Source organism: Epinephelus moara, chromosome 5 (assembly GCF_006386435.1).
Source record: "Epinephelus moara isolate mb chromosome 5, YSFRI_EMoa_1.0, whole genome shotgun sequence".
NCBI lineage: Eukaryota > Metazoa > Chordata > Actinopteri > Perciformes > Serranidae > Epinephelus > Epinephelus moara.
The window spans coordinates 36,486,716-36,500,390 of NC_065510.1; the positions used below are offsets into that span (position 1 = coordinate 36,486,716).

Sequence of the window (13,675 nt, forward strand, 5' to 3'; positions counted from 1 at the left end):
GAGGGAGATGACAGCAATATTGAGACAGAAAAAAGATGAGAGAGGAAATAATGGGACAGCAGGAAAGAGCACTCAAAGTCAGGGGAACACGTGATCTGAAAAATTGAGATACTAATGGTGACATTAATGAATTATTTATATCCAGACATTCTCATTACACAGAGCATTGCTTTCCCCTCATTGCTATTTTTGTTCTGCTATTATTTTCCAGTTAGTGCTCATCATCATACCTGCCTGATACTAAGTTGGCACTGAAGGGTGTAGAGACCACAGCGGTGTAAAAGACCAATACGACTAGCAGAAAACCAAAACACTTCTTCTACATAATTATAGTTAGTACCACTAAAACTTAACATGAGAACGTTGTTGACCGAGTAAGTGTTAACGAAATGTTTATCGAGATCAAAATTCAAATCGCTCAAAAAGTAAAACAGCGCTCTAATAAATCTGTAATTTGGGAGAATAGCAACCGCTGTGCAGACTTAAAGGGATAGTTTGGATTTTCTGTTCCCCAACTATGCTCTCTTCAAAGCCACCAGACTCCATAAAAAACAAACAAAAAAAAAACAGTAATTTTGAATCACTGAACAGCTGGTGATCCACAGCTGCCTCGATCAGTTAGTTCAGGGGTCTGCAACCTTTGCCATTAAAAGAGCCATTTTTTACCAAAAATAATTTTAAAAAATCTGTGTGGAGCCGCAAAACATGTTTGAGCCTTATAATCAAGGTAAATAGCCTATTAAGTCTAAATTAGCGTATACTTATGGTCTAAATAAGCATTTGTTAATATGTTTTACCACAAGGTGGCCACTGTGCAGGGCACTATTAATAATTATCTGGTACTTAAATTTTGCAGAGCTGGCAGTGAGAGCAAACAAATCTGTCCACGCACTACTACATTCTCTATTTTATTCAATTTACTTTTTTGGATTTGGCATCCATAGCTAACCAGCCACTGCTATCGAGGTTCAGCAACATTTGGATTCATAGAATGAATTTCCATAGACTTCTTTTCTCAACGGCTTAAGGAGCCACTGGACAGGGGCTAAAGAGCCACATGTGGCTCCGGAGCCACAGGTTGCCTACCCCTGAGTTAGTTAGTTAGTGTTATCACAGGGGTCTTCAACCATTTTCAGGCCAAGGTCTTCTTAACTGAAAGAGAGAAGTAGCAGGAACCCCTTCTACATTTATTGTATTAAATTAAGTTGGACTTGAGATAATTCTCTCAGTATTTTCAGGTCTTCTGTTTTGTGCTTCCCCGTAGCTCTTCAGTCAGCAGCAGTTGTAGCATGGCTCGGTGTGTTAGCCTCACACTCTGCACTTTCACCAATGGTCTCTGAGGTGAACTGTGTTTCAGAGTCTCTCGCTTGTAAAGTTACAAAATGATCCATTGTGGCTCATAAGACTGTCTTTACATTTGGAATAGTAATACAGCTAATTGGCCAATAGGTGAAAAGAAAAAAAGGTGCCTCACAGTGATTTGGCATTAGCTAGCTCACATGACTGCACAAAGATTCATGAATAACAGTTAGCACATTATTAATGTTGTGTGCTGTAAATTAAGGCCAGTTCATCTTTGCAAATAATATGGATTCATGTTAATGTGTATTTTCAGACACATTTTACTTTTTGGGAAAAAAAACCCACTTTAAATCAAAACAAACTGAATTACGAGGAGGTAATTTTGCGGCCCCTCAGCAGTAACTTTGAAGACCCGCTGGGGGTCATGGACCCCTTGTTGAAGACCCAGGTGTTATTGTGTGACTCATGTGATTCCGAACTAACCCTTTCAAACGCAAAACTCACACGACAACACAAACAAAATGTCTAGTCGGCAGAAGACCAGCTGACACATAGAGACAAACAACCATTCGCACTCACATCACACCTACAACCAATTTAGAGTCACTAATTAACCTGCATGTCTTTGGACTGTGGGAGGAAGCTGGAGTACAAGAAAACCTACGTGACACAGGAAGAACATGCAAACTCCACAAAGAAGGGCTCTCCCACCCTGGGTTCGAACCAGGAACCCTCTTGCTGTGAGGTGACAACGCTAACCAATTCACGCTAAAATCCTACTGACATGTTCTGAGAATCAGTTAGTCAATCTTAAACATGAGTGGAAGCCAGGATATAGTTAGATAACAAAGCTATGATACCTTACTCCTTTCTAACAAGTCTCATGCTTAAATTGTGAGATCCAGGTCCTCATGGCTTTGTCGGCATCTCACAGCAGTAAAAGTGAACATCTCAGGGATCGCTATGCTATTAAAGAAAAACCAAATTTAGCATGTATTGTAACCCTGGTTCAATGATAAACTGCTTATTCTGTTGAGCACTCCTCGTGGCTTCAGTTACTCCTCACAGCACTGTCAGGAGAGGGAAGCTATCGCACTGGCCAGCTGTAGAGGAAGTGTTACCTGAGCAATTTCCATTGTGTGATAAGGTTCTACAGTTGTATGGCATTGTACTGCATGTACAGAAACTGAGAGCAGCAGAGCTGCACAGGGTGGGGCTCACAGGTTACACTAGTTTCCACAGATTTTCCATCACCTTTCTCCGTCTTTCTGTGACACCACGTCTGACAGGTGTGCTGCATCGTTGTGTCATTTTCATGCTGTTGTTGTTTCCTGTCAACTTTGTGAAAGTGGGTTAACGTGTGGGTAATGCAGAACTTGACATTGATACTTTACCAGGATGAATTCTAAATGAACAGTTGATACTGCACACCTACAGTAGCTGGGATCTCTGGGACTGAGATATGCCTGTCTCTTCTGCTGTGCAAATAACTGAAACAATTCCAAGTGTTCCCATTTTGTTTGAAGCTCATTGTGCCATGAGTCAGCGTTGTATATTTTGCACAAAGGCATAGCATGGGACAACGTAATTAACAAAGCAATACCAAGCTGATGAAGCCGACGCAAAATGGAAAAAAACTGCAGTTCCTCAGATGGCCACTTGAGGCGGACTCCAATAGCGAGCCAGTCCTATAGCTAATTTTCCCATTCATGACAACTGTGCAGGGGTGAATTTTTATAAACCTCACCTGCTTCAATGCATAATTAAAGGCATGGCGTCTTTGAATGAAAGGTCAGTGCCATCTGTTGAGAAGTCGCTACCACCACGACAACCATAGCTACATACCGTAACCTCAGAGTAGAGGCTTAGCCATAGCTGTTACTGTTTAAGTTTTCAGTTCATGAAGGTAAACTGTAACATTTATGTCGCCTAAAAAAGTCTTGTTCAGCATTTGGTTGTACCAAAACAGCCTCTAAGGTAGGAGTGTCCAAACATTTTTGAATGGGGGCCAGATTAGATAATGTCAAAATACCTGCTTCTCGCATCATAACTTCAACTTTCCACCGCTCCTATAAGTGGGCATCCCTTGCTGTAGACTTAACCCTTCTTTTCTGTCTGTCTACAAACTGTATGATCGTCCTGCCATCGTTAGGTGAACATAAAAAATGCAATGTCAACTTGCTTGCCAATATTGTGTGGCGGGCCACATATAGCATATTTTGAAAAAACAAGCCAAGAGCCATTTAAAATCGGCTAGGTGAAAATTAGCATTAGCATTATCACAGTAAATAGCTGTAAATATATCCTGCTAACCAAGCTAGCAGCTAGGTTACAGTTATCTCCACCCTCTTGTCCAAATATAGTCACTTCCTGCTCCAAAAATCCAAGTGGGTGATGGCCAAAATGCCAAACTCGAGGCTTTAAAACAGGAGTCTACAACTCAATGGGTGACGCCACAGCGACTATGTCAACTGTCTATGAGCAATGCACTAAATTATTTTTTTCACTGTGGGTGTCCAATTTTATTCTACAGTACTCTCAAAATTAGAGACTTCAGGAAAACTTTTTTTTTTACAGAGAGCTCTGTAGAAGCATCAGACACATGGCAGGACTCAAACGCAGAACACAAACACACTGCGTACTGACCTGAGTGACATGATCTTGTATGCATCAGGCAGGTAACACCGAGTGTTCTCCATCTGGGCGGGGTCCGAGTCGCAGATCTTGTCATCGGTGCGGCCGTAGTTGGCGCTCTCGATCATGATGACATCTGTGCCCGGGCAGCGCAGCTCGATGGGGTAGGACTCACAGGACAGCTCCCTCCGCACCACCGCCATGGGGATAGGGGCACGGCCATAGGCTGGACACGCAAACACACACATAAAGATGTTGTCTCTTCTGCCTACTGAAATACTTACAAACTAGACTTATTTGTTGAGCTGTCTTTAAAATATGTTCACTGGAGGACTAAATTGTACAAGCACAGATTGTGTTCAACTAAGACTGCATTTGTACCCTTGTCATATAGACTAATTATCCACACTATATGAAAACAATAGCATCACAGAAGATTATTCATAAGGGCATGTCCACTGTCGCAAGTGAACCGACTTGGTAATTACTGTTTTGCAGTTAGCAGTTTTCGACATCACTCTAGATAGAGAGTAATTGCCTGGCAATTTCAACAGGCATTTAGTGCTGCAGAGATTATTCAAAGATGGCAATGCCTAATTATTCTCAGAAGTTGCGAATTTGATGCATACATCCACTCTCACTATAGTGAAAGAGGAAACATGTCATTAATTCCAATGAGACTGAAGCTAGTGATCTGTCCCAGATCTTTTTGCTGTTGCGTTGCTTCCTTGCTTGTTTAATGAGTAGAACTGATGAAGGCTCTTAGATGATGAAACATCTGCAAGACCAAACAGCAATCAAGCTGCCATTGACTAATTATGTCTGGATATCCTATAACCTGAATGTCTGGCAGTCTGCACAAAGGGAAACAGCAGCAGCTTTTGCACCACATTTCTCACCTGTGGTGCAGAGAGACACGGCATATGATGGGGCTTTTGATAGTCCCATCAAATTCCAAGACACCACACTGTGCAGCCAAAAAATACATATATATGAACAGAGCTGCATGGTATGAGGAAAATATGCGATATGCAATAACATTGTTGAATATTATCATAACAATATTACTTGAAAAAATATTGTATTACTATAATTGAAACTTGAAATCATTTTGTTAATGGAAATTTGTGTAAATAGTCTCACCTTAGAAAATAACTAAAATAAAGGGGAGATCACTGTCCAATTTTTTTTCTTCAATATGGTAAGCAAATGTACGCAGTATGATAACCATCCACCCATTTTCTAACCGCTTATCCTCTTGAGGGTCACGGAAAAAATGACAATCCTCCTCCTTGTAGTGCTTCGAATGGCATTTTTGACCCAGCCACCATGTTGAAAAAAGTTGAACCAAAACAAAGCACCGCCCACCGGCCAGAGCAAAACTTTCTCATTTTACAGCTAAACAGTACACTAAAATATGTCTCATCTGAGGTAAGAATTAGGAAATGCAGTAACAGATCTTGATACATATTTGATCAGTGCTGCCTAGTTTGTCTGAACACAGTTCACGCATGGTGATTGACATGATTGACAGCTGTGTTTGAGACTCCTCAGGTCTGATTGATTGTTTTTCTTCAGTGGATTTGGTGGATTAATGCAAATGCCACTACAAGACAGAGGAGGAACATCATTTTTTCACAGATCATCTGTCTTGCATACTACCGTGTGGACATAGAGACAGTTTCAGCAAATAGTGAAAAAGTTATTTTCACAAAAGTTACCAACTGTAGTTTTAAAGTGTAATCAGTCCTGCCTTGTTGCTGCTTTCAAATACTGCTAAAATACAACAAACTGCAAAAAATGGAAGGAAACTATTTCCAGAATTCTTTTATTTAACAAATTGGACATTGAACTAAGCACAAAAGGCACCAATAAAAAATAACAAAAATAACACAAGGATGATAGTTCCATTTTAAAGTGCAGTTTTCTACTGATACTTTCTTTCAACTGACCCAAAATAATTCCTGAATGAAATATCACAGTGTTTCCTGATGACTTTATTGCGGAAATTGACATCGCGATGACGGGAAAATGTGCAGCCTTTGACATAAATAAATGTGTGCTTCAAGAGAATATGAGCTTGCAGCTTTGCCTCTGCCTCACACTTCAGATGTTTTTCACAGCAGAGATTTTTTGCTTTATATCAGGAAATATTGATCTCATGTGGTCAGTCTGTTTTTCATTTTTTTGTATTTTTCCTGTATGTGGTACTTATTTTATTAGAGTATTTGTCCTAAGAACATGATCCTTTGCTATTTTTGTTCATAGTATATTATTAATAAATTATTTAATTTAACTAACTAATTCAAAACAGATTGTAGAGGTTTGTATTACTTCTTGTTTTTTTTTAAACTGATGAATGTGTTAAAAGATATTGCTAAGAAAAAAAGAAATAAAAACCAGCCCATCTTCTTTCTTCTCCTTCTTTTTTTCTTTTAAGTAATGACGCTCCACACCTTCTCTGTCAGCCTATCATCTCACTGCTCCTCATTTTAAATATGGTTCTTTCTCTGCCGTAGTTCTTTCTTGCTGCTGTCATGCGCACCCTCACCTCCCCATCACCACCTAGTCTTTACGGATTCATCAGCCTCATCGGCCTCAGCAGTCAGCAGCCTCAGAGTCATCAGCCACCACCACCATCGGTGTCTGGACTCCATGGGGGGATTTATCTTGCTGCCGCTCAGATGTCCCTCCATCACAAAATATCCCCCTCTAGTGTCCAAGCGCCAAAGACTTCTGTTGAATCTTAATTTCCCTCATTGGCTTCTAATTTGAAAAATAATAAATTTAGTCCTCTAAACAAGGGAGGTGGTGGTGGACAAACCCCCCTCCCAAAAACCTATCTTTCCAAAAAAATTAAAAAAAAATCTACAGATCTATTCAACCAACATTCTAGTATCCTGATATATCCTGCTGACAGTTATATGCTCCAACAGCTGTCCCATAAAAAAGCCATTGTTACCCAAAATCTAAAAAAATGCCACCTGCACTGATTCTACATTCATAACAAAAGAATATGTCACACAAATGTGTCTCTTTTATATATCCTTGCCTGTTCAATTGTGTGTTTATGAATATATTAGATACTAGATATATATAGTCTTATGATTAGACTAGGTGTGTGAGGCTGGATGTTTCCAGGGATTGTAGTTGTTGTGGTGTAGCTTGGATGTTGTTATTCTCTGTTCCTGAGAGCGGCGAGCCCTGGGAGCATCAGCCATCATCCCTTGATAGATAGCTTATCAGCTGAGGTGTTCACTTGTGTTGTTCGCTTTTGTCATCACCTCGCCCTACTGTAATTGTAATGTAGATTTTATTGTGTTTGATTTCACACGGCTTCATATTGTGCGTCATTGGCTACTTCTGCCCAAGGGCTTCATCTGAGAATGTTATTATCAGATATATCCGGCGCAATATACATAATATGCATTGTCCCAGTCGAATAAAGGAATATATTAAGTCTGTAGTTTGTGGCCACAGATGCGGTGATGGTGACTGCTTGTTGTTCTGTCACTTTTATTTTTACTTTAGTTGACACACACATGTGCATGTATGACCACACACATTCAGTGAACGGACGACTACCTACACACAGACCTACAACATCCCTTAAAGTGAGGCACAGCACCACCTTCCTTGTTCACCCTGTCAGGATAACCATAGCAACCCTGTCCTCCCTCCCTTGGCTCTCTCATTGGCTGGAGGAGCGTCATGGTTACACGAATGCAGCAAAGAATCTGAATGAGCTCAATGACACTCTGCCCGGGCTCTACTTAATACTGCCCTTCACAACATCACGCAACAACACACACACACACACACACACACACACACACACACACAAACGCTATGAGTGATGACATGTAGAGGAAGAAATCTGTGTGCTGCTGGTACCTGAGGGCACTACATTGATAATGGCAGGCGCTAGCTTAGAGATAAGACTGATATATAAGTGACATTTACCGAAAATGTCCTTTCTAATGAACACACACGCCTGCGCGCACACACACACACACACACACACTGCAGGCTATGATTAGACTTTAAGCACACATTCGGATAGGATGTGTGTCTCAGCAGTGGACGAGGATTTGAAGGACTTTTTTATGTGTGGGAGAGCCGAGTGCTTAGGGCAGTGGGTCATTATTGGGTTAATATGAGTGTTGGTTTATTAGTTTCTCAATAGCGGCATCATGTCCGCCTTCGTGAGCACGAATGTAAATTTTGAAGAGCGGGTTAATTGAAGTGTGAGGGGATCAATACACCGTATTGTAAGGCAGCTGTCTAGACTGGCTTTGGATCAGATGTCTTACAGTGTTGCCTTACAGGGTCCCCGCTGGGCATAAAGAGAGCATTATGACACAAACACACACACTAGCACACACAATTCAAATAGGGGGTCTATCTGTATTCCAATTAAAAAGCTCCTCTGCCTTGATAAGCAGCAGTAAATGGTCTGACTGGAGCGCTGCGTCCTGTCCTGTCTGTCACCGCCTAATTCATCTATTTATATCAGCTGCCTATAAAACATGCACTGGTTTAACCTGCCTCACTCCACACATATTCTGTTGCCTTTTTTTTTTTCATGCATTTTCATTTTTCATGTGCAACTCTTGGTACAGACACATAATCCGCACATAAACTCTCGCACGTGCCAGTATTTAGCCCTTTGTCTTTGCACACATGCAATAACGTGTGTGAGCTGGCAAGTGCATGTTAATGTGCCTGTCATTAGTTGTGTAAGTGGTGACAGAAAGTTGGCAGCCGCAGACAGTACAGACAATCTTATTCAGACACTCTCATTGCCTCAGGGGGCTGAAACAAAAGGATATCGATTTTTACATTTGGGCCAAGAACAAGAGAGTGGCGAAAGAGGTGGATAGATGGAAAGAAGGAGAAGGAGAGGGTGAGAGGGACGAGGAGAGAGATTTAAAAGGTGATCTCTCACTTGAACTGCCAAAGCATTTGGCCGGTGCCGGTGTCTGCAATGTGGGTCTTGTGAGTTAAAACAAAAACACCACATTTTTTAAAGCGTGAAAATCTATTTTAAAGGATAAGGCTGGCGATATTCTTTGTTTTTCTTGCAGTCAATAAAAAAAAGCAATACTGTAGCCAAAACCTGATAGCTTTCCCTCTATGCTATAAAGCTCCATTGTTGTTCAAAATCTATTTATGTTCAGTATATAAAGACCCCCGCTCACCAAATGAAGGCTTGCTGGATTCGATGTATGATAGGAAAACCACCCACAACCTCCAGTCTGTGCAGTTTTATTGAGGCAACCTTTTGGTTAAGGACCCCCTTCCCTTGGGACTATAAAAAAAAAAGATCCAGACTGAAAAGTTTCCTCAACAAATGAATATTGCTTGGATCACAGTGTGCAGATGTTTCTCCTATTATCATCCAGAAAACTATTAAAAACACATAATAGAGGTACACCGTTGCTTCGGTTGACATGTTTCATTATTAAGATGGAAATGTTCTTTACTTTGCGATGTATTACTCCACTGCTAAAAATAGTCCCCAACAAATGCACCATTTACTCCTGTTTGAGTAGCATTTCTAAAAACTGCAGCGCCCAGCTGCTTTAAGGATTTACTCTCATTAAAAACATGTTTGTTTTTAGTAGGAATAAACAGCTTTGGGGCTGAGTGCCACAAACAGGGACAGAAAGTATTGAGAAATGGACTAATATGTTGTCTGTCTTTTCATGGTATTTGTTGACCATAAAAATATAGAATAACAACAGCCTGGACATTTTCCATTAAGAATTACATACTTATTTCCACAGTTCTCTGTAGATTTTTCACATTGGGTTGGGCCAGGTCAAAAGCATCATGACTCTGGGTGCAGAGGATGCTGTACCAAGACAACAGTGCTTTTTGCCCTTGCATATGGTTCATTCCCACCTCAACTATGTTGGAGATGTCTAATGGTTTTACACAAAGTTTTGAATCTATGGCTTTCTTTTCCAATTTGAAATCCTTATCCCTTTGAAATATTCAAGCCAGCCTTCAGAAAACTTGTATTTACTCATTGTGGCTGTTCAGTCCAAAATTCAACATGGGAAAGTTGGACAACATTCCACTGTCAGACTGTGCCCAGATAAAGAGTAAACTAACCAGTGCTACCTTCAGCTGTATTATTTCCCCTTAACATATTGAATAAGTAATAATGTATTATTGTTTCCCACATATTTTTCAGTAGTCATAGTTTATTCACCGTGTTCATGGAAACAACGATGATTGCAATTATAAAGGTATGGTTTCCTTACCCAGCAGGTCTGTGTACTTGTTTGATAATTACAACACTGCATATCTCATAAATGTTCAGACAATCTATATTTGGTTATTTGTAATGCTATATATTTATACAATTCAAAGATATTGCTGCATTTTCTTTCCGCATTTTCAAACTAATTTTGTCATGGAAGTCCAGATTTGGTTCAGTCATAAAGCATTTGGGGCAGAGCTGTTTTGCAGGCTATGAAAAACAGGTAAAGATGCAGTTCTGTGTACTTCTTGCCTTGCTTTCACATCAAACTTGCACTCTCTCACACAATGTGGTCAGCATTTTGACTGCACTAGTTACCTGCTCCAAACACCAAAAAATGCTCTGACTGTATGAGCAATTAATTTTTATTTTAAATCTGAATGTTATATTGTAGGGGCGGGCGGAACAGTGGTGTGGTGGTTAACACTGTCGCCTCACAGCAAGAGGACTCCTGGTTCAATCCCGGGTGCGGAAGCCCTTCTGTGCGGAGTTTGCATGTTCTCCCTGTATCAGCGTGGGCTTTCTCCAGGTACTCCGGCTTCCTCCCACACGTTGGGGATAGGTTAATTGATGACTCTAAAAATTGTTCATAGGTGTGAATGGTTGTCTGTCTCCATGTGTTAGCCCTGGAATAGTCTGGCATAGGGTGTACCCCGCCTCTCGCCCAATGTCAGCTGGGACAGGCGACCCCCAAGAGGATAAGCAGTTAGAAAATGGATGGATGGATGTTATATTGTAGAAAAGAGAACTGTGACAGTAGTGTAGAAATACAATTATTTTTCTGTGTTCTTTTTTTCCATACTTTTCCAACCTGGAAATTACTAAAATCGAATTCCACACTCTTTCATACTCCGTAGGAAACCTGCCATAAACAGCACAGCACACTATTTGTCCATTCCTGAGACTGTTCATGTGGAAGTGTTTTAAAATGTTACGATTTTAGCAAAAATGCTTGGGTACTGAGCATACAACTAGATAAAGGAGACACTGATTTTACCGCATACAGGCATTTTCACTAAAAAAATAAACCTTAGTAATGGAGTCTGGCTGTGAAGAGAGCATTGAAAGTTTCACTTTCAGTTCAGCATGCATGTGTTTTACTGAGCATACCACTGGATAAATTAGACATGGATTACACTGCACAAATTGTGTGAGAGTTTGTATATGGGTGTTTTGCTATAGTTTTGCTGTTGTTAAACATGGACCCCAATGACTTCAATATATCAAGAATGTTCACATTAGTAACAGGGGGTGAATAACTGACATGCAAAGGATCATCTGTGGGCTGCAGTATTACTTTAATACTGTGAATTGTCTATAGTTTGTATGAGGTCTTCTGCAGCGACGTTTGCATTTTCACAGCATTTTTCCTGCAGCAACATGATCAACAAGTCCATCCCATCAGGGTAAACAGTGTCCGTGCCAGAAATATACTCTAAACCCCAGAAAAAATACATTTTCTGTGATTTTTGTTCAAAAAAAATCCATGCTTTCCTATTCTCCTTTATTTGTCTTCACATAACCCTGAAATAATGACAAGACACGGCTCGGTGGAAAAGATGGAGTGCTTGCTGCTGTGTGTCCTCAAGCTAAACTGTCTTTGTTTCAACTAATCCTTGCTAAGTATAAACAGCGTGATTTGCATATGTCGACTTATTCTTTAGACACTGATGCAAATACCTTTGACTGAAACTCATCTCTTGGTGTTAAAGCAAAGCCCTTGGTATTTGTGTGTCTAAGTGGCTGCCTTTGAGCACATCCTGTGTGTGCTGGAGTGTGTTTATGCACGTGTGTGTGTGTGTGTGTGTGTGTGTGTGTGTGTTTGTTTTTAAGGAGGATCTGTATCCCTGTGGATGTACAGTATTGCAGCGTTTAAAGTATATCTTGTGCACATGCATGTCAGCAGGCATGTGAACAAGTACATAACTGAGTATGTGCGTGTGTGTATGAGTGTGTGTTGTATGCGTCCGCACGTGTGTTGCAGTTTTTCCTCACAACAGTGTGATTGACAGCAGCCATTAATAGGATTAAGTCCAAGTGGGCCAGAGCTCCCTGTAGGAGTCTTCAAAGCCCACCGTCACAGGGGAGAGGAGGAAACATACAGACAGCCTACTGGGGCTGCATCTGTACTGAGCGTGCATGTTTGTTTGTGTGTGTGTGTGTGTGTGTGTCTTTGTGCAGTGTGAATGTGTGTGTGAGAGGCAACTTAGCAGAGCTAGAGAAAGATATAAATGTGTACTGTAATAAGATAGAGGATATGTGTAAATGAGCCGGAGTTAGTGAGTTAAGTGTTTCCTTGGGTTTGCAGCTGCAGTGTTTCTAGCAAGTGCTTGGGTGTGTGGGGGTGGATGAGGAGTCCAAGCTGTGCGATCATTACTTCAATTTGCGGGCCTATAAAGTAAATCTGAACATGTGGAACGTAAACTTATTGTACATCACCACATGTAAAAATGTGTTTCTAAGTGGATCCATGCCTGCTAGCGTGTGCACATTCATCCAGAGTTAACAGAAAAAGAAATGCAACTTGTTGGAATCACGCTGCAACAAACACCATCTCTTTTTTAATAAAAACTCGCACAGTAAGCCTTTATCTCAGCACACATCTTAACTTGTCATAGTAGGAAAAGCACAGATGTTACTAATGACATTAAAGATGGCTCTGTTCTGTTCAAGCGCCCCAGTAAGCCATGACAGCCCGACAGTGAGCCAGCACAAACAATACCAGGACCCTGAAACTGAATCAGATAAATGGATTTCAGCCAACATTAATTCTATTATTTACACCTGGTTTTTTCCTACTGCGACATGTCAAAAATCTTTCCATGAAGGATGGGGTGAGTCCCATGCAACTTCACTGTGAGCGCCTGACTGTTGCATGCAGTTTCTGGGGCTAACATTAAGCTATGTGTTGATGGTCAGTAGCTACTTGGCTACAGGTGAAACCACAGTGTCTCATCATCTGTTACTGCATGAGTGAGACGATGAGTTGCAACTTTGGACTTGCAATGTAATTACTTTTCCATTGATTGATATGTAATGAGCAATTGATTGCATTTTCTCAAGGAACTTGCCCACACTTGTTACTAACATTTTGTCCACTCTATACAGAGAACATAAATATTAGCAACACTGTACAACATGTGACCTGCTCCATCATTTTCAGTCACATTCACCCTGAAAAGGGATTTTCATTTTAGAGTTTTTGTACTTGCACACTGCAGGGCTCCAATGCTCAGTCGTAATTTATTCAGGTAAGTAACGTTTCGAGCGTCAGGCTCTTCATCAGACTATTTTAAGACAAAGGGTGCCGCCATCTTAAATACACACATGACGTGGTCACATGATGCAATGATACGTTACAGGCCCAGAGAAAAAGGAGGAAAAACAATGACATAGTATAGATAACACATAGAATCAACATGCAAAAAAAAATCGACATGTGAAAAGGTATTTTATATATTTTTTCAC

The 13,675-nt window shown here is 40.6% G+C and overlaps 1 protein-coding gene across 1 annotated transcript in view; it reads right to left on the bottom strand.

Moving 5' to 3' along the window:
- Positions 1-13,675, bottom strand: part of adgrl3.1 (adhesion G protein-coupled receptor L3.1) — a 174,475-nt gene that overhangs the window by 119,372 nt on the left and 41,428 nt on the right. The window contains exon 4 of the mRNA XM_050044160.1: positions 3,949-4,162. Coding sequence (XP_049900117.1) covers positions 3,949-4,162 — 214 coding nt within the window. The remainder of the gene's footprint in view (positions 1-3,948; positions 4,163-13,675) is intronic.